At 40.7% G+C, this 21,706-nt stretch overlaps 1 protein-coding gene and 1 pseudogene across 1 annotated transcript; one reads left to right on the top strand and one right to left on the bottom strand.

The window, feature by feature from the left end:
- The first annotated feature begins 372 nt into the window (after nucleotides 1-372).
- On the top strand, nucleotides 373-1,944 carry LOC120289933 (annotated as a pseudogene).
- Nucleotides 1,945-13,684: 11,740 nt separating this feature from the next.
- On the bottom strand, nucleotides 13,685-14,086 carry LOC104454943 (indole-3-acetic acid-induced protein ARG7). The gene has a single exon (XM_010069817.2). It carries the CDS (start codon nucleotides 14,084-14,086, stop codon nucleotides 13,685-13,687), a length of 402 nt encoding a protein of 133 aa, XP_010068119.2.
- Between the last annotated feature and the right edge of the window lie 7,620 nt (nucleotides 14,087-21,706).

Genomic DNA, 21,706 nt, shown 5'->3' with positions numbered 1-21,706 from the left:
TAAAAATCAATGGATTATATCAAACAAATTAAAAGTTCATGTATTACATTGCAAATTGGTTAAAATTTAATAATCATATTAAATAAATTAAAAGTTTATAAATTATATTATATATTGATCAAAATCCATGGATAATTTGTGTAATCATCCCATTCTATAAGAGTTTCTTGGTGGGCGTCCCAACTTATTATAGTCGCTGACACCCTTCCTCGTGTGGAAGTCAACGACGAGCTACTATTGATCCACTTTCCTATCAAAGAAAATATAAACTATATATAAATATGGCCACTAGGTAGGGCTTGGTTCTCTACATATACATGCGTAAACCTCCACGCCTCTCCAAGACCAAAAACAATAACCCTCGAACGTTAATACCCGCAAAACGTCAGATTCAGCATGCCTTCTCCAATGTCCACCCAACAACGACAGCCCCATGTTGTGATCTTCCCTTTCATGGCCCACGGCCACACACTGCCCTTACTAGACCTGTCAAAGGCACTTTTTCGCAAGAACATCGAAGTGACCATCATCACAACTCCTTCAAATGCCAAGTCAATCACCCAACACTTAGTAAATTCTCCCACAATTCAGGTCATCGAAATCCCATTCCCATCCAACGGTTATGGCCTCCCGAAAGGCTGTGAAAACACCTCCCAGCTTCCCTCGATGGACCTACACTTTGCCTTCCTCAGCGCCACCAAGCAGCTCAAGAAGCCTTTGAGGATGTCCTAGCGTCCATGTCGGCTTCAGAGGCCGGCCTTCCTCTATGCGTCATCTCCGATTTCTTTCTCGGCTGGACCCTCGAGTCATGCCGAGCCTTTGGTGTTCCTAGGCTGGTGTTCCATGGGATGAGTGTCCTCGCAATGGCCATTTCTAAATCCTTATGCCAACACATGCCTCATTTGAAGCCAGCGGCTTCCCAGAACCCTAGTTCTTTAGATCTTCCAGGTATGAGGGTCCCGTTTGACCTGGCGATCTCGGACGTCCCAGAGTCAATAAGGAATTTGGATCTGAACAATCCGGCTTGTCAGTTCTTGTGGGAAGTCGCTGAGGCCGATGTGAATAGTTGGGGCGTCATTATCAACAGCTTCGAGGAACTAGAGAGAAGCCATATCTCATCTTTCGAGTCGTTTTATCATAATGGAGCCAAAGCTTGGTGTGTAGGTCCTCTTTTCCTGTGTGATGATGACAAGAAGCTCAAAGATTGCGAAAAGTTCAACAATTGTAATCAAATAAAGCATAGTCTTAGTGCAATGCAATGGCTCACCGAGCAAGTCACACCGGCGTCCGTACTATATGTCTCGTTCGGGACGCAGGCTGATGTGGCGAACGCCCAATTGGACGAAATTGCATTCGGGTTGAAGGAATCGGGGGTTCCATTCATATGGGTGGTACGGTCAACGACCTGGTGTGTGCCAAAAGATGTGGAAGAGGGCGTGAAATCAGGTAAGGGCTTGATAGTAAGGGAATGGGTCGACCAGCGGCAGATATTGGGTCACAGGTCAATAGGCGGGTTCCTGAGCCACTGTGGTTGGAACTCGGTTCTGGAGAGCATATCGGCAGGCGTGCCAATCCTGGCTTGGCCAATGATGGCGGAACAACCGTTGAACGTGAAGCTAGTCGTAAGCGGGCTTGGGGCGGGAATCGGGTTGAACTGGGCAGACTGGTCGGGACGAAGGATGTGTGTTCCCAGGGAAGAAGTTTGTGACGGTGTGAGGGAGCTGATGGGTGGAGAGAAGGGGAGGAGGGCCAGGGAAAGGGCCCAAGCCCTAGGAAGAGCGGCCAGGCGAGCGGTAAAAAAAGGTGGCTCGAGCCATGAGACTCTCAACAAGCTAATCGATCAGCTATGTGGAGTTTCCGACGTTTCATTGAAGTTTTGAGGGTAAAATAAATTTGTAGACTCCTTAATTACTTACGAGATAGGCAAGGGCAATCATAGCGCAAGAAACACATGTAAACGCTCCTTGCTTTCCATTATTAGATGGAGTTTGGATTTTTACTGTTTCTTAAAGTATGATCGATTCAATTTATCATGACAAGAGTCCGAGCACTTTTTTATGCACCGAATTTAACTGGGCATATTTTGGAAAAATATCGATTTATGACTTTTTTCTTTGGCAAAGGTTTCTCATTCAAACACTAGATGGGTGACTAATATCCATATCTTTGCGAGCTTCTCATGCATTCTCCTACTCTCTCAAAATCAATGACAAGATGAAGACGCATTTTCTTTTTCAGTGGCTTGCTGTTACATTTGTGGATTGGAATCTCGAGGAAATGCTTAGTATGATTATGGAAGGATGATCTTCGTGAGCACGAGCAATCACCATTCATCGAGTTCAAGCTGAATGAGGATTTGATGGTTCATTAGTTTAACGCGGATCTTTCATGATAAAGAGATGGTGGCCAAGTGCACTATTTTCCCCCATTATGTTCTCAATTTGGGGTCATCTTGTTGCAAGTTTCTTCCACTTCAGCATCAAATGCTGCCAGATATGTTGCTTGCTACAGCTTTGGAGGATTGGATAGTTTGCCACTCTCGGATTTGTTATTACTGTAATTGGTTCTTCGATCATTTTTCCGCAAGGTGTATTGTGAGGTGTTGTTCCAATCAAATGTGTCATTTGACATTTCAAGCTCCAAATAGAACTTCAATTATATGATGCTTGATAAGAAGTGAATAGGACTGAATCTTTCTCACCAAAATATAAAATAACTTAGCATTAGACCTTTGAAATCAATGTAGGCAATAGGAATGAATGAAAGTTCTGCTTACGTGAAAGGAAATGCAGAACAATGGAGGGAATACTATTCTATGTATTTCATTATCACAAAATGTACAAGAAAGTGTCGGTATTTGTAATACAAGAGAGAAGAAAAATGAATCAGAAAGAATATATACACAATATTGTTTTTCTAAAATATTCTATGTCTATGATTAGCTATATCAATTGTAATCTCAATAGATAAGATCAAATTCTTCCTCCAACACTCCCCCTCAAGTTGGCGGCTAATAAATGTCAAAGGCGCCAAGCTTGCTCAACAAATAACTATGATGTCTCTAGCATAACGGCTTAATGAAGATGTCTGCTGGCTATTCTACGTTCCAATTTCTCGAGTTGTAATGATGCCTTCTTGAATTTTTTTCGAGTAAAATGACAATCAACTTCAATATGCTTTGTTCTCTCATGGAAAACTGGGTTTGCTGCTAATTTAGCGCAACATCATTATCACAAAACAATTCACTTGCTCCGTTGACTTGCACACCAAGATCTAAAAGAAATCCTTGTATCCAAATTATCTCGCAAACAGTTTTTGCCATGGCTCGATATTATGATTCTGCTGATGACAATTAAACGGTTGACTGTTTCTTCGTTTTCCATGAAATCAAGGACTTTCCTAGCTTGATGCAAAAACCAATCATGAATCTTCTTGTCATAGGACAAGTAGCATAATCTGTGTCGCAATATGCTGTCATCTTCATGTTGCAATCATGGGATAGTAGAATTCCAAGTCCTTGACATCCCTTCAAGTACTTTACAACCTTTAGTGCTGCATTCATATGTGATTGCTTCGGGTTGTGTATAAATTGACTAAGTATTTGTACTGCATAACATATGTCAGGTCTGATCATGGTGAGATAGATTAATTTGCCAACAAGTCGCTGATATCCCGATGGGTCCTTGAGTAGTGGAACTTCATTTGGAGAAGAAGAATTTACATCATATTCATGTGTTGTCAATTTGATATTTTGCTTAATAAGTACAGCAGCTGGTTTGCACCCAGATAATCCTGCATCTAATATGATTTTCAGGACGAATTTTTGCTGACTAAGACAAATTCCCTCACTGGATCAAGCTATTTCGATACCAAGAAAATATTTTGGAGGACCCAAATCTTTAATATGGAAAGTCAAATGCAAGTATCTTTTGAACTTTTGAATTGCAACATCATCATTTGCCATTATAAGTATATCATCAACATAAATCAATAAGTAGATCGATGAAGTACCTTTGGTCCATGTGAACAATGCATAATCATGCTTCAAGTGTTAAAAACCCACATTTGTAAGTGCTGCAGTAAATTTTGCATACCACTGTCAAGAGGCTTATTTAAGCCCGTATAGGGATTTGCGGAGACGACACACTCAAGACTTCCCCTGTCACGTACTCCTATGGAAGCCCCAAGTAAATTTCTTCATCAAGGTCTCCATGTAGGAAGGCATTGTTGACATCCATTTGATATAAGTCCCAATTACATAATGCAGCAATCACCAGAAAAGAGCAAAAAAGTGATCTCTTTAGCAACCGGAGAAAAAGTCTCATGATAGTCAAAGCCTTCACTCGCGTGAATCATTTAGTGACAATCTGAGCCTTGTATCGCTCAATTGAACCATCTACCTTATATTTTATTTTATAAACCCATTTCCAGCCAATGGGCCTTTTGTGAGAAGGCGAGGGACGATGTCCCAAGTGTTATTCTGTGAGAGCAGCAATCTCTTCTTTCATGGCCCTTTGCCAACGAATATCACATGCTACTTCCTCATAGGAAGACGATTCTTGTTATTCAGATATTCGACTGATGCAACACATGTGTTCCCGCGATAATCGACCGAAGAAACATAAGAGGATACCGGATATTGTGTACTTGAAGTCCTCAAGGTAGAGCGAATATAGTTCTTGGTCCATGTCGGAGGACGAACTTGTCATCTTGAGCGTCTAGGCCTGTCAACTGCTAGAGATGATGGTCCAATACGTGACAAAGGAGGCCCATTACTACTTTGCCTTGTTGGAGAATCAGAAGATCCGGTAGGGAGAGTTGGAGATCCGCGGCACGCCGTCGTAAAACGTGGGTTAGAAAATGATTGATCTGGTGCAATCAAGACATATTGTGGTTGTACATAAATATCATCCACCAATAAAAATTGTCAATGACTTGATTTTGTTATGGGTGGTTCATGTGAAGATGCCATTTCTTGGAAGGGAAATATATTCTCATGGAATATAACATCACAACTAACAAAGAAACGACCTGTAGATACCTCCATAACTTGATAACCCTTTTGTAGGGTGGCATATCCCATAAAGACACATCGAAGAGCACGAGGATCCAATTTATGTCGATATCGAACATTCATCATGTAGCAAAGATAGCCAAACACTCAAAGATGACTAATGTCTGGTTGCTTACCAAAGAGCATTTCAAAAGGGGTGCAACATTTTAATATTCTAGTTGGCATGCGATTAATTAAATAGGCTGACGTGATCACATAATCTCCCCCAAAAAGATTCAAGAATTTAGGCTTGATATTTCAGTGCGTGAGCAACTTCTAGAAGGTGTCGACGTTTACGTTCGACAATTCCATTCTATTGCGGAGTGTAAGCACAATAACTCTCATGGAGAATTCCTTGTGATGATAGAAAAGATAGATACTCAGTTGAAAATAATTCACTTCCATTGTCTGTATGAATCCTCTTAACATGTTTATCAAACTGATTTTTAACCATGGATAAGAATTTCGATAGACATGAAAAAGCCTGACTTTTGGACTGTATGAGAAATACCCAAGTGACACGAGAATAATCATCCACGATGGTAAGAAAGAATCGGGATCCATCACGATGTGGTGTATGATAAGGACCCCAAATGTCCATATGTACTAATGAGAAAATACTAGTGGCTCGAGATACACTAGTTGGGAATGGATGTCTTGTTTGTTTTGCTAGAGGGCATACTTTACAATCAAAATAAGGAAAACAAGCACAGTGACCCAAACGCTTATGAGAAAGTGAATTTTTATTTCCGGCAATAGCATTATAAGAAATGCCCTTATTCAAAGAGGAAATATCAAAATCTTTAGGGAAATTGATCCAAAAATACAGCCCTTGTTCCATTTTACCCAAGCCCATCGCTCCCGGTCGAAAGGTCCTAAAAGGAACAATTTTCGCAGTTGAAATTGGCTCAACAATAATTGTCCTCACAGACTTTGGAAACAACTATGAGATTGAATTCAAATTCCATAATATAGAGAACATTTTTAAGGATAACGTTTTTGCTAAGGTGAACAGTACCAATCTTTTACATCGTAATATTTCCATTTGGAAGCCGAACATATATGGAATCAGGCTTTGTAGAGGTACTAGAAAATAAATATTCATGGAAAATTATGTGATCACTGTGCCCAAATCAATAATACATGCATCAACTAAAATATTATTAGTCTTGTTTGATGAAGTACTTGAGAAATTTGCAGTTTTGTCAACTGTTTGTAACCGATTTAGTGCCTTCATGATGTTCGATATTGATCCTGGAAATAGGCTGATGAGCTTTGTCATTTCCTTGTGCTAACACCTGATAAGCAGAAAATTCTTTTCCTTTCTTTTCTTTGTTAATGGGCTCACCATGTAATTTCCAGCATGTCTCAATGGTATGATGAGGACGCCGACAATATTCACAATATTTACCTTTAAATTTATAATTTTGGCTTCGTCCCTTCTGTGATGACATAACATTATAATGACCACTGGATTCGGTCCCATACGAGATTAAATGAGAGCCGTGTCTCCTTTGATCCACGCCATTCGATCGGGTGAAATTTGGGCCGTTAGATCCGTGCCCCTGTTTATCTCTACCGTCGATTCTACTGAATGAATAAGGACCATCTGATCCAAGCTTCGATCTGAACCGTTCATTCGATAAGCCCTAAAATTAAGGTTGTCTTCATCTTCTTCGCTCTCGAAAGACCTAGGGTTTCCTCCCGAGGTTGTTGCTCGTCGCGACGCGCGGAGGCCGCCATGAGAGCGACCGAAACCCTTGCCAGCGCAGCGAGGCCATGCTTTCTCCTCCTTCCAAGTCCGGCAGCAGCTATTCGTTGATTCTCCTCTTGGATAACAAGTTGGAAGATGCAGCTTGAGCAGCGGGACGGTCTCCATGGCGAGGATCTGCGAGCGAAAGGTACATAACTTTCATTTAGGGCTAATAGGAACCGAGTCACCTTCTCGTGGTCTTTGATTTTTCTGTACGTTGAGTGTCAACTCGGTCCATTAAGTTGCTCCTCAGCCGCCTCAAACTCGTTCCAGAGCGCTGAGAGCCGATTGAAATAGGCGGTAATTGGGAGGTTCCCCTGTTTCAACTCGGCGAGGGCTTGAGTGAGCGAAAAAACTTTGACCCTGTCGAGCTTCCTATACATTTTCTTGATATTATTCCACTTAGTTTTGCATCTTCAGTCGAAGGAAGCCCAGCTGCAACCTCCGATGTCACACAATCTCCGATCCATGTATGCACTAATTGGTTGCATTTGCGCCAATGGCGCTACAGGCATTCAGCGATCGAGAAAGGGACAGATCCGTCAAGGAATTCGTCCTTATCCTTTGTAACGAGAGCCCGCCGAAATCCCTTGCCCATGTTGAATAGTAATCTGGTTCATGCGAGTTGAAGAGTGATTAGTCGTAGCTCCGCCGTCATATCACACCTCGATTCTCGGGCACGCATTCATCCCTCATTTTGTTGATTAATAACGACGTTCTAGGACGTATCACCGACCATTTCATTTTAATATGCATGTGAAAGTAAATAAAAATCTCTAAACAATAAAATAATGGGATAGAAAAGTATGGCTATATTTTTTGTAACTAAAAATCACAAACCACACTTTTATACAAGCAAACCTCATAGTATATATTACAATACTATTCACAAAAGTCGGATCTATCTCGATCACAACTCAAGTTCCTCATCAAGGTCTCTCCTTCGTCATTCAACTCCCTCGACGTCCTCATCAGTTCCCTCCTCACAGCTTCTTTTTGGGCCACACCTCTTCTTGTTCAATCTCTCCTTCCGGCATGCTCCGCCTAGAGTCTACTGTTGATTGCTTAGGAGAGTCAGGTCACTCTCAAGCTTAGAGTCCTTGGCATCGGTCACCGCTCTATCTTTGGGATCCACAATCCCTTCTTCGAATGCTTCCTCTAAAACAAAAGAGGTACATCACCTTATGGTATGGGACTTTCCTTTCACCCATTATGATATTCACGATACCACGACCGATATTTGTGGGGCCTTAGGTCATCTCTACCCACGTCAACCTAGACAGTCAACTTAACTAGGACGTACTCTAGTCCTTCCGGGTGAGGTGCATCGGGAAGTGAATTTTTATCTCGATGACTTCTTCGAGTATATCAAAATGCATGGGAGGACGAGAAGGTGAAGGTGCTGCCATCTAGGGACATGAAATGTTGTCCCACTACCAGAATGAGATTACATCTCAGCAAGTTCTATCCCCTAAGACCCAATTAGGAAACCAATACACTCTAGAGGCTGCCTAAGCATAACACAAGTCAAAGGACTTACCTTGGCCTCAGTTCCAGTCCTACAAGTCAGTATATATATCAAATACACACTATCATATCACATCACTCAATCAGATCGAATCATCGATCAATCGACCTAGTCGATTACATGTCATTTAGACCATTTCCCAGTCATATTAATCCATACTATTCATTTTCCTAGACGATATATATTTAGTCATCAAGTCACGTACATTATCTAAGGCAATATACTTAGTCACCGAGTCACATGCATTCTTTAAGATGACATGTCTAATCATAAAGCCCCATGCATTCTCTAAGGCAACTTAATCACCGAGCTACGTGCATTCTCAAATGTGATATACCAAATCACCAAGTCACGTGCATTTTCTAAGGTGATGTACTAATCACCGAGCCACGTGCTATTCACAGGTGATTTATAATCCACAAATCACGTGCATTCTCCAGGACGATACTCTAGGTCTTCAAGCCACGTATTACAACTCTCTTTCTCATTACTTTATATTTAATCCACAAGTCACGTGCATTCTCCAAGACGACCTTCTTGGTCTCCGAGCACATAATACAATTTTCTTTCCTGCCACTTCATATATAGCCCATCAAAATATTATTGGCGCTATAGACCCACGCTGTCATTTTCCAATCAATTTCCGAAATTGAATAACTTAGGAATAAAATCCTAAAATCATATTTAATTCAATTCAACACAACTCAATGCTCAAATAAATAAACGGATTACACCACAATGATTAGCATAAAATTCCCAAATGTCGAAATCCCTACCTAATTTCCAGAAAATAATTAATTGATTAATTAATTTCAAAAATTATTAAATAAATACAATAAATCCAATTTAGGCTGTAATGCCTAATTGAAGCCGAGACGAATCCGGAAAATTTTTAAAATTTGTTCAATAAATAATAGATCAATAGGTGCTAGAATACCCACAAAGTTTCTGCTCTATCTTGAACCATAATGGAAATAAGCTCGGTTAGCACGGGGATTGATCGGGAAAGGGTGAAAAGGCCACCGGGCCTTAACAAACATTCATGGGGGTCAAACGGGACCGGGACAGCTTCAGATGAGCTCCAACAAATCTGAAACAGCAGCTGGACGACAAAACAGGGCTGTAGGGGAGCCGAGGTCACATGGTGGGGGCGGGGCAGTGACAGCCTGGCATGGTGGCATGTGCGGGGCGAACGGCGTGAGGTGGCGGTCCAGGCGATCCAACGGCTTGCTACTGGTCTTCCTTGGCTGCTGGTGTGTCGAGCAAGGCAAGGAGGAGAGAAAGAAATGGGGTGGATGGCAAGGAGGAGAGAGGGGAAGGAGTGAGAGGCAAGTTTGGCTTGGTTTGGTGGGATCTCTTTGGCCAAATCTTCCACATCTTTGTCCCCCAAAACTCATCCTTGGCCAAGCATCTTCCTTGGCTATCCATGAGCCACCAAGGCTCCTCCTTTCAACCTTGAATCGGTCCAAATGGCTAGGGAAGGGAGGCACACAAATTTGATACAAATTTCTCTCAATTGGACACTCAATCGGGCTTGTTTTGTTATGAACCAACCTCAATAAATTCAATTGACTCTCCATCGATCAAATCGATATTTTTCCTCACCCATATATTCATCTTGCATCCCAATTTTGCAACCAAAAATAATCTTTGGCCTTTTTTTGAACAAAAACGATCTTATGCCGACTTTTTCCAAAAAGTCTCGGGTTCTGAAAAATCTTCGAGACTGAGTCGACGTTCCTAGGAATTTATTGTGATATGACAAAATCTTCAATTTCTGAAATCGGATTTAACTTTGCGGTTAATTTCACTCAGGCGCGTTTTTAGTGTGACCTAAGTTATCGAGTAGTTTTTGAAGATTTTTAGTACAAATGACCCGTGATCGATTTTCTTCGAGCCACAATGAACCCACTCAATACATTGACAACTCTCGGTTGTCGTGAAAATCTCAATGATTCAAATACGGACACAGGTACCAAAATGATAGAAGAATCAATTTAGAATCGATTCGACGAGAATTTCCTAATTTAGTGGTGTCACCCACGATTAGCCACACATCTCAATCAAACAAACCTATCTCTAGTCTCAAATCAATTTTTAACTGTGCCGTATTGACCTCTAAAGATAAGCACGGTTAAGAAGTCGATTCATGGTCAAATTCTCAAAATTATTGCATTAAAATTTTTTAATAGCTTTTCGAGTAGTCTAGTTATCTCAAGAGTAATCAGCTATAAGAACAGCCTTATAGGCGCGTCGATGAAATGCCCGATTTATTCAGTAGAAAACAGGAAACTTGGGATATCACACGTCGGCTGGTGATGTGTACAGTGCTTCGCCGTGTTCTGGACGGTCGGCGATGGGTGGAAAGGGCAGCGGCACAAACCTGGGTGGGAAACTCGGGTAAGGATTCATTCCCCACCCACCCGAGTTCAATTTGGGTTTATGGCCCGAACTTGGATCTGGGTCTCCATTTGGGCCATAGTTCCACTGTTGATTTGGCTCGGATGTCCATGGTCCTTGAACCGAAACCCATGGTACATACGGCCATGAAGCTGGAGTAGGGAATTGTCCTGTGATTGGAGCAGAAGCAGGTTGGTCGGATGATTCTTCTGTTATGTTTAAGCCTGGGTTTTGAATTTTGTATTACTGGGGTTCTGCATATTGAATGAAAGGCTGAATTCCTCTTTTCAATGTGCTGATTTTGTTCTGCAGATAGTGATTTGTAGCAACAAAAAAACAGAAGACAATTGGAGGCAATTTGGAAAATTTGGTGCAGAAGGTGGGTCAGAAACATTGCTTTGATACCATGAAAGGAAATGCAGAACAATTGAGGGAATATTGTTCTGTGTTTTTCGTTATCACAAAATGTACAAGAAAGTGTTGGTATTTGTAGTACAAGAGAGAAGAAAAATGAATCAGAAAGAATATATACACAATATTGTTTTTCCTAAAATATTATATGTCTATGATATGCTATATCAATTGTAATCTTAATAGATAAGATCAAATTCTATCTCCAACATTACGAAGAAGTGTTATAACCATAGCTACTACTTACCACTGAGAGAGAGCAAATTCGTAATGTGATAAAGCAAACCCAATTTCGCCTTTAACGGTGCCTTAATATGCCATGAAAGTCCCTCTTTCTGTCAAAAAAAATGAACTTTGTCCAGCGCATGCTAGAACAGTGGAAAGGATTTTAAAGGAGTCAATATAAACACAAAGCATTTTCTTAAAATTTCATTTCGGATCTGAATCTTCTTATCCTACAAAATCGAGTGGAATACTCCAAAATAGGTAAAATGAAGCCATCTTTGTTACATTTTTTTTGACGTGCGGACCTCTCAAGTGCCTTAACTTTGCCCAAAGGGACACTTAAGTGCCATAACTTACGAAAGGTACACTTAAGTGCCAAAATCGGAGTAAAGAGATCACTTGAGTGCCAATCCGGCAAAATCCGGCCAAACGCCAACGTGGCGTTTTCCGGCAACGCGGCCAAAACGGCGCCGTTTTGCACGTTGACGTGGCCAAAGCGGCGTCGTTTCGGCTGACGTGGAACAAAATAAATAAATAAATAATTTAATTTAATTTAAAATTAAATTTAGTTAAAATATTTTAAAAAATAATATTTAAAAATTTAAAAAACTTTAAAAAAATTAAAAAATTAAAAAAAAAAAAAAGGAAGGGGGGAGGCGGGCGAGGGATCGGCCCTCGGCCCCGCCGCCGCCCGCCGGAAGAGCCGGCGACGGCGGGGAGGTCGGCCGGGGTCGCCGGGCCCGGCCAAGGGCCGGCGACCCCGGCCGACCAGCGGCGAGGGCTCGCGAGCCCTCGCGCCGGCTGGATCCGGGACGAGGGCTCGCGGCCCTCGCCGGTCGGCCGGCGGCGGGCTCGCGAGCCCTCGCCGTGGATGCGGGCGGGCCGCGAGCCCTCGCCGGCTGGATGCAGGCGAGGGCCGCGAGCCCTCGCCGGCTGGATCAGGCGAGGGCCGCGAGCCCCGCCGCTAGATGCAGGGGGGCGCGCGGCCCTCGCCCGGATCCGGCGGGTCGGCGGCCCTCGCCGCCGGATCAGGCGGGGCTGCGACCCTCGCCCGGATCGAGGCGGGCTCGCGAGCCCTCGCCACCGGTCGGCCGGGTCGCCGGCCCGGGCGGGCCGCGACCCCGGCCGACCCTCCCCCCTCGCCGTCGCCGGCCCTTCCCCGGCGGCGGGGGCGGCGGCGGCGGCTAAGGGCGATCCCTCGGCCGCCTCCCCCATTCCTTTTTTTTTTTTTAATTTTTTAAAATATTTTTAAAGGTTTTTAAAGTTTTTTAAATTATTATTTTTAAAATATTTTAAATAAATTTAATTTTAAAATTATTATTTTTAAATATTTTAACTAAATTTAATTTTAAAATTAATTTAATTAATTTTCTTTTTGCCACGTCAGCCCAAAATGACGCCGTTTTGGCCACGTCGGCGTGCAAAACGGCGTCGTTTTGGGCGCGCTTTCAGGAAAAACGCCATGTTGGCGTTTTGGCCGGATTTTGGCAGTGGCACTCAAGTGATCCGTTTTTTTCGAATTTGGCACTTAAGTGTACCTTTCGTAAGTTATGACACTTAAGTGTCCCTTTGGCCAAAGTTATGGCACTTGAAGCGTTTTTTTGCCCATTTTTTTTCCTCCGCTCACAGCGTGATTCTTTTCCTAATAAACAAATAGAAATTAACCAAACTGATATTGAATGGATTTTCTTATACTTCTACTGTGTCCTCTTGTTATTCTTTCTTTTTCCCACCTGAATCACTCCTCGTCACTGTAGTATCATATCTTGCAAATGAGCGCATTCATTGAAAATACCATGAGTTCCTCACTAGATCATTCAATTTTGCCAAAACAATCATAGGTAAATTAACCTAAATACTGAATTTTAATAACACATCGAAAGAAGCCGAAATACAAAGTTCGACGGTGGCAATCATACCTACTGCGGCAAATTGGAATGAAAAGAACGGAGTATGTACCCTTATTTGATATCATATCAAAGGCATGTCGAAAGCATTGTCATTGAGAGCTGTTGTTTCATGGATGTTGATAATCAACATGTTGATGGTTAGGATTCATACCATAAGCATCGATGTCCAGTCAATATGTCCAAACACTCCAAGAGAAGTGGACCTTACCTTGAATCCCCAAAACGAATTTCACTTGTATGCGAACATGAAATCACATTTACTGATTAGAGAGAATTACGCGACGTTACATATTACAAGTGCACGTATTCTTCATAGTATACAACATATATATATATATATATATGGTAACTATACTAATCAATCAAATTTCTCAAAAATCTTGTCTTCGTCACTGTCGCCACTGTCAGAAACACGGGCCGCAGATCCGACTCTCCTGAGGAGATGCAGCGCAGCGAATGACATCCACAAACATCTTCTCGTCGCAAGGGATGCAGAGCTTGGAATCAGCATTGTAGTCGTACTCTTCTCGAGCTCGATCCAAGAGCGCTCTGAAAAGCAGGTGACCCAAGATTTTGATTTTGATCACGAACCGCTTGTGATTGTCTCCAACGTAGACCACCAAGTGACCCTTTGGGACGTCTCTGGGAATGAAGCCATTTTCAACTTCGCGATGCGTGAATGGCCAAAACACCCACTGGAGAGAGCAACTCTCGCAGGCCGAGGAAGAAGAAGAGATGGTGTTTCTGGCCAGTTTGCTCCACTTTTTCAGGGACGACCTCAGGAAATGTTTCGCCTTCATAGTCATTCTTGATACTTTTGTTGATGACTAGAGAGGAGAGGGAGAGAGTGGGAGAGATGGGTGGTCGTGGTACGAAAGAACAAGGCTTTAAATAAATGGAGTGGAAGAGTTTAGATCTTGGAGCATTAAATGGTTGGCAATTGGCGGGATGCACAGCTAGGCTACTAGTGAAGGGGTGATTTCAGTTAGTTAGTGAATAAGGAAAAAAAAAAAAAGAGCGGGTCTAAAGTGGTGGGACAAGATGGCTAGCACACAACGCTATTTGTGGAAGTTCTGATAACTTAACAGGTCATCATAACCCAACATTCTTTCCGTATAGAGGATGATAACGAATACTACCATTGCCGTTTTGATTGATAGGTTTAGGTTTTCCAAGGTGCACGGCTGATAATATATTATTAGATGTTTGGGTTTTGAATATTGTAAAGACTTTTAATTAAATGATGAATAACCCACTTTTTAAAATGTCCTTTTACGGTCTATCAAATCATTTAGTATGCCAATTTAGTAGACTATGCCTGATAAATTAGGATTGCTCTATGATGTGAGTGTGGATCCAAGCAAACTAAGAAATCAAGACAATTTGTTATCGACTTATGTTAATTATTCCTATTTTGTTGAGCATTGAGTCGAAGTCCATCATGGTTAGCCAAGACCATTACGACTACAATACAAATATGCATCTATGTAAACGTGGAAAAGCTCGATCTTTACCTATGATATCTTGAGATATGTATTTAAATATTTGGTTTGATCAATCTCTGCAGACTCACTGAGATTGTCGTGTACAGACATAAGTTAAATCTCTAGTTACGGGAAGAGAAGTAGCAAGATCAAGTGTTTGAACATCCAGCCAATCCCTTAAACGCACAGACTTTTCTCCTGCTACGAATGATATATCAAGAACTTTGCCTAGTGGTAATTATTCTTCTCGAGTTGCCCCGTTTCTGATGGCTCCTCTCACGCCTTTGTGTTGTACAGTTGCATTATGATACGAAAGTGTAAGAAACATGCATTTTGCATGATTCTATAAACCATATAATAAAAGATAGATGAGATTCGATGCGAAGACGCACAAGTTCTGGGGGACTTTATTGGGGGAGCTCTCTCTCTCTCTCTCTCTCTCTCTCTCTCTCTCTCTCTCTCTCTCGATCGAAGTGAAGACCCCACAAGTTGATTGTGAAGAAGAGATAAGATATGGGAATGGGATAAACTTTCTCGGAGATAGTGCGATCTTACATGCTTGTGTATAAGGAGTCATATTGGATATTATATAATATATCGACTTTTCGTTAGAGGGAGAGAGATTTTGTTCGGATATGTACACTTCTTACGTACCAACTATGCTCAAGCTGCTTATTCAGTCAGCAACACCAGTCACAACGGCATAGATGTCGTTATTTGACTGAAGTTATGTGGAGTCGATATCTCATGATGAAATCCCTTTGAACAGCCTTGAATCAGATGGCAATGAACTAGTAAACATTGCCCTGAGGAGCTAAGATACGTCTAAGGGGAATAGCTGTTGTCTGAACCAGACACATGCGCTCAATTACACATGGACCATTTTGTCCAGTGGTACTTATTGGATTTACAAGTTAGGTCATCGAATTCCACTTTCGGATGCACATGGTTTGTATGATAAATTCTTTGCCCAAGAGTACTCTTTCAGTTAATTATCGGCACCATTGGAATACATATGACTACTACACAGATCTCATCGCTCATGAAATATTTGTGTAATTGTTAAGGTCATTATTGACTTAGAGAGTTCGTGCCAGTAAACCTGTTTTGAAAAGGTTACGTTCAGGAGACTTCAGATCTATGTTACAAGCCATCTATTCCTTGTTTACATCCTTGATTCCCTCTACTTATGTCTAGGAGTCGTTTTAATAGGTGGTTTTGTCATATATCCTATTAGAAAACTCATGTCATGTGAATGAACTGCTCATGTGAGCCAAATACGTTAAGACCGAATGATGAGATGACTCCCACATGAAATTTGCTTGATTAATTTTTTTCATAAAAAAACTATGTTAGGACCCTAAAAAATTGTTGGTCTTTAGAAATCTATAAAGGGCATCGGGATCTGCACGTCAACATCAATGGATGGAAGCTATGTTAAGGTGTGGTTCATACTTCTCATCAACAAGATGGCATGGAGTGAGCGATCGGGAGTCTAAGGGGACACGTCATGGGATCAGGGGTGCAACGCGCCCGAAACGTTACTTTTATAGTTTAAGTCCAAATTTTACTGGTAGTATGAACTTAGGCTCATAAATACCTACTATATATAATCTCTTTCTATTATAATTGAGAGATGTATCATAGAGGAACGGGATGCTAATTATTATGAAATTCTCTATAGAACGTAACTTTAATTTAAGGGTGTATTGAGATGAAATCTTATTTTCTAATTCTCTTTTTCACTTTTACTCCCTTTTTTATTTTGTGATTGTGCGTCAAATTTTGACAAGCTAAGCATTTCGTTCTTCGTTCCACGTATCTTCTTTTTAACTAATATTATAAACCTGCCTTTGCTTCTTTCTTCTCCCCCTCCACTGTGCGGACTAATCTCATAAACTAATCATAAGATATTTAATATTTCATCCTCACTTTTGCAGCCGTACGGAGTTGTACAATTTGTACTCACAGTTATCCAGTGATTCTCTCGATGTTACGCTTCAAGTTTTCACAATTGCTCATCATTGCATGTGTCCATCCAGAGGATGGGCTCTGAACATCGTAATAATTATTGTGGGGCATCAACTTGACTTGATTCTTGGGGCCACAAAAATTTACACATCGAAGTTAGACGTGGATGAAGAGTGAACCACTTCATTTTTAAACAGCAAAATAGCTTCACATAAAATAATGCCAATGTGAAAATATCTCACATTTAATATACTCGAAGTTGTTATATCCGTTCTGGAGAGACTTAATTGAAGAAAATGGACTTTAGAGCTATAGTGGACAAGTCAAAAGTGGTGTATTAATATGGTTTTCTTATGAATTACCAACCATTTTAGTAGAGGAAGTAGTAAATTTGGTAATCAATCTATCTTACGATGATGAATTAGAAACTCGCGCATGTCTTCAAGTTGCTCATACTTGACCAAAAGTTGTTGAAGTTGTTCCACATCGGTTGTGGAAGAGGCTGGAGGTTGATTTATAAATGTAAAGGAAAACTTTACCCTTTAAATTAGTTTTTGGGATGAAAGAGGTTCAAGACCACCTAATAAGAGCATAAGCATATAAAGTGTGAGGAAGGAACTGTACAACATGGTGTATGTTTAATGTAAGGCATTAATTCTTAACACGACACGACACTCAATTAATCAAGTTTCTGGGTTTGATAAAGTTGTGTTTGTGTAATTGAAGGGAACAATTCAAATAATTTCTTATGTTGATTGAACTGCTTTTAGACATTAATTAAGTTAACATGCTAATGCGTTGTTTGCTTCAACACAATACAATTAGATATAATTTTACAAAAAAAAAAAATATCCTTAAAAGTTTATACAAATTACACTTGTATAAAAACGATAAATGATCAAATTAAACAAATCTATAAAAGAAATTAAACATAAAAAGCTAATTCAATAGTACACTTTGGATCAGTAAGAAGTGAAAGTACTCACTATCTAAAAACATGCGAAACATATTAACATGAGTCGTCGTGTTTAAATGCATTTGTTTATATACTTGTATCTAGATTGCCATATTTGTAAACAAATTAGTATATGGTGTTGTATTAACAACCTAGTTGGTGATATGTTTGCCAAAATATGTTTATTGTGTTGTGTTGTGTGACTCTTTTTATTGTCTATATTGTGCTTGTGTAACACGTTTATGAAACATCGTGTTTAAATTATCCATATTCATATTACCACCGAATTTCGACGCCACCTGATTGGTATGACACAATAGAAATTTCAACTCTAGTTCCAGCGAGAGAGAGAGAGAGAGAGAGAGAGAGAGAGAGGAGGGTCATCCCACTGGTGCAAAAGATAACTTGGGATGGAAAGAAGACTTTGCTTTAAGACCCATAGTCGCCACACTCGTCCCTCAAAACATGTTAAGGAAATGGAATAATCCTGAATTCTATGCCACTTTTGTTCTTATCTAAAATTGGGGAATGGTCGAATCTAAATAAGTGCTTAAACAGTTTCATTTGAACTTTGAGACATAAAACTTCGAAGGTATTCCTTTTTAGGTAGGCAAGATAAATACATATCTGGAAACATGGGAGGAAGGTTGACTCCACATCTCTTCTTCAAAAGAGACTATCATCGAATAAGTAGGTATAATAGTTTCTCGCACCTAGAGTAAGGTGGTGGAAGTCAAAAGACTTCCTGCTAGGCTGACTTGTACTTTACACGATGTTTTATAACCGACTTATCAGCCCAATATCCTCAATTATAATAATAATTCTATGGTAAAACTTTTTAAGTTTTCATATTTAAGGATATTTTTGTATAAAAATTGCGGAGAGAAAGAGTAAGGAATTGCAGCAAGTTAAGATAAGGATTCGTTCCCAGACAACCATATAACCATACTTTTACAATTATCGCTTTGCATTCCAAACAAAAATAATGAGTTACTCTTCCATAAAAAAATCTCAACTAATCTTAATTCTCAAATCACAAAATAGCCCCAGTTCCATTCTCATCCTTTATAACCACTATTAATCCCCCTCGTGTGGGAGCAGGAGCGACGGTACTGTACTCCAGTGCCATATGTAAGACATGCATTGTTCATCGGATGGAGAGACAGTGCAAGGTACTAAATGCAGAAGCAGTATCCCGGGCCCCTTTTACATGCCCCTCCACTATTTGTCTCCTTTGCATCTCTAAAAGCCTCTGAATTCAAGGTTCCCGGAGGTGCCTTGAGATTTGAGCATTTCTGAAATGTTAATAATTTTTTTTTATTCTTGCTATACTTTCATAATTGCATAAATGTCCTCGAAAATCCTTTCTTTACACAACATCGCAGGCAAAGGCCAAAGTCATTGGCCGATTTGGTTCGACAACAACTTGAGTTTCGCTGGGATTTTAAATCCTTCATAAAGTGTAACTTTTTCCGAAGATAATAAAGTCAAAATTCTTCAAATGTGTCTTTAAATTACATTTTACCTAATATTATTTGCATTTTGAAAAAAAAAAACATTTTCACAAAAGTCCAAGATTTTCTCATAGCAATTATTCTCTAGAGTTTCTCATTGATTGAAACCGGTAGACAATGATAGAATTGAGATTACTCCTGAATCTTAAAATCGTAAAACACCCATACCTCGAACTCCTTGTGAGAAAGGCAAAACCAAATACAAAGCCAATGCCCCTTCTTCTGCACAGCCATCAAGAAGAAGGCGAAGAAGGGGAGTGCATGAACATGGAACAATGATATGATTGGACTAAGGCAGAAACACAGCCCCTAAATGCACGTGCAATCCATCAGACTCTGATCAGTCTTCTGCATTCGGATTAGCTGGCTCGTACGTCCAATCATATCAACTACTTCCCCCCTTCCCCCCCATTCCCATTCCTGCTTCGTAACTCCTCCCCATGCTTCCTCCCGGGAAGCAAATATCGAATCCTCCGGTTCGCTGAGAAAGTCGGTTGACATCGATCGTGATTGGATCGATTACAACTCTAGACGATTATTGATGTCAATGTGGGTCCCCCACCCGAATGTCACGATTACAGTTCAAAATGGTGTCCGCAGAGATTTCTGTATAGGTGCTCCGGTCAGCCGTGTTGCGGTTGCTCATCCACTCCACCCCACAAAAGGCTATGCATGTCTTGCGGTCCATCCCAAAAGCTGAGAAATAGAGATACAGACACTTGGAATGCCAAAACTTGACACAAAGGACACTTAAGTACCAAACATTAGGAAAGTAACACTTAAATACCAAAATCGGAATAAAATGGATCACTTAAGTGACAATCGATCAAAATACTAACATGGCGATTTTCCAACGAAGTATGTGCAAAACAACGTCGTTTTGCACGCTGATGTGGTTAAAAAATGCAAAAACGACGTTATTTTGTCACCGCGTGGTAAAAAGTTAATATAAAATTAATTTAATTTAATTTAAAAATAAATGTATTTAAAACATTTAAAAATACAAATTCAAATATTTAAATAATAATAATAATTATAAAAAAAAAAAAAAAGAGGGAGGGAGACGGCTAAGCCCTCGCCACCGCCGCCGGGAAGGACCGGCGATGGAGGAAGGGTTGGCCGAGGTTGCCGGCCCTCGGCCGACACTCCCCCTCCATCGCTAGTCTTTCCCGACGGCGGCGGGGAGGGCCCACGAGCCCTCGCCGTCGGTCAACCGGGGTCGATGACCCCGGCTAACCCCCCCCTCTGTTGCCGACCCTTCTCGGCGACGGTGGGGAGGCGTGAGGGGCTTGCGAGCCCTCCCGGATCTAGGTGAGGCCATGACCCTCGCCTAGATCCGGCATGGGCTCGCAAGCCCTCGCCGCTAGTCGGCCGGGGTCGCGGCCCCGGCGACGCTCCCCCACCGTCGCCAGCCCTTCCCGATGATGGCAAGGAGGCGTCGGCGGCAAGGGCTCAGCCCTTAACCGTTGCCTCCTCTCCCAGTTCTTTTTTTTTTTTTTTAATTTAAAAAATTAATATAATTTTATTAAAATAATAATTTACTTTATAATTTAATTAAATTAAATTTTATATTAACATTTGAATCCACTTAAAAACGACGTCATTTTTGGCTTTGTTTGTTGAGTCAACATTCCAATGAGCCACGTAGACGAAAAAAATAATAAAAAATTGTCACGTAAGATTTCGGTGAGGTTATTTGGAGATGACACTTAAGTGTCTCATTTTTTTTTTTAAAAAAATTGGCATTCAAGTATTACTTTCCTAACTTTTGACACTTAAATGTCCCTCTGTGCCAAGTTTTGGTACTTGGGCTGTACTTTCCTCTATCTATGATGAAGAAAGGTGTGGTATTGAAGACTCGTCACTTAGATAATGATGTAGGATTTGATGATTGATTATCATTCAATCAATTTTGATGATAAAATAGATCTATTTTTGTAAAATGAGAATATGCTTATCATAATAATTTGGTAAAAATTATTTAAAATGACTTTTTAATTATGTCAATTGAGTCATAAATCTATGATTTGCTAATTGAGTCCATCTAATCAGTTTTTGTTGGAAATCACTGATGTGAATGTCAGTTTTCTTAGGTGGTACAGCTTCCGCTAATGTTGATAATTTTAATAATATTTTTCAATGTATTTATTTATTGATTTTCTTTCTTCTTAACTTTTTACTTTTCTCTTCTTTTCTTTATTCTTTCCCTCCGCTAGCCTTGGGCAAGGGACTCTTGGACCAAGGCTAGCAAAGGTTGCCCATGTTGGAATGAGAGAGGGTCCCTAGCATGATCCAGCAAGGGTAGCCCTCACCTAAGTTTGGTGACCTTTGCTAGCCATCAACAAGGTTGGCAAAGGGGGAAAAGAGAGAGAGAGAGAGAGAGAGAGAGAGAGAGAGAGAGAGAGAGAGAGAGAGAGAGAGAGAGAGAGAGAAAGAAGTAAACAAGAAAAAATATAAGAGAAGAAAAATAATTCAAAAAAATAATAAAACATTATTAAAGAT

The sequence above is a fragment of the Eucalyptus grandis genome, chromosome 2, assembly GCF_016545825.1.
Source record: "Eucalyptus grandis isolate ANBG69807.140 chromosome 2, ASM1654582v1, whole genome shotgun sequence".
Lineage (NCBI taxonomy): Eukaryota > Viridiplantae > Streptophyta > Magnoliopsida > Myrtales > Myrtaceae > Eucalyptus > Eucalyptus grandis.
The sequence above is the reverse complement of the archived record's forward strand: the minus strand, read 5'-3'. Positions and strand labels throughout refer to the sequence as shown.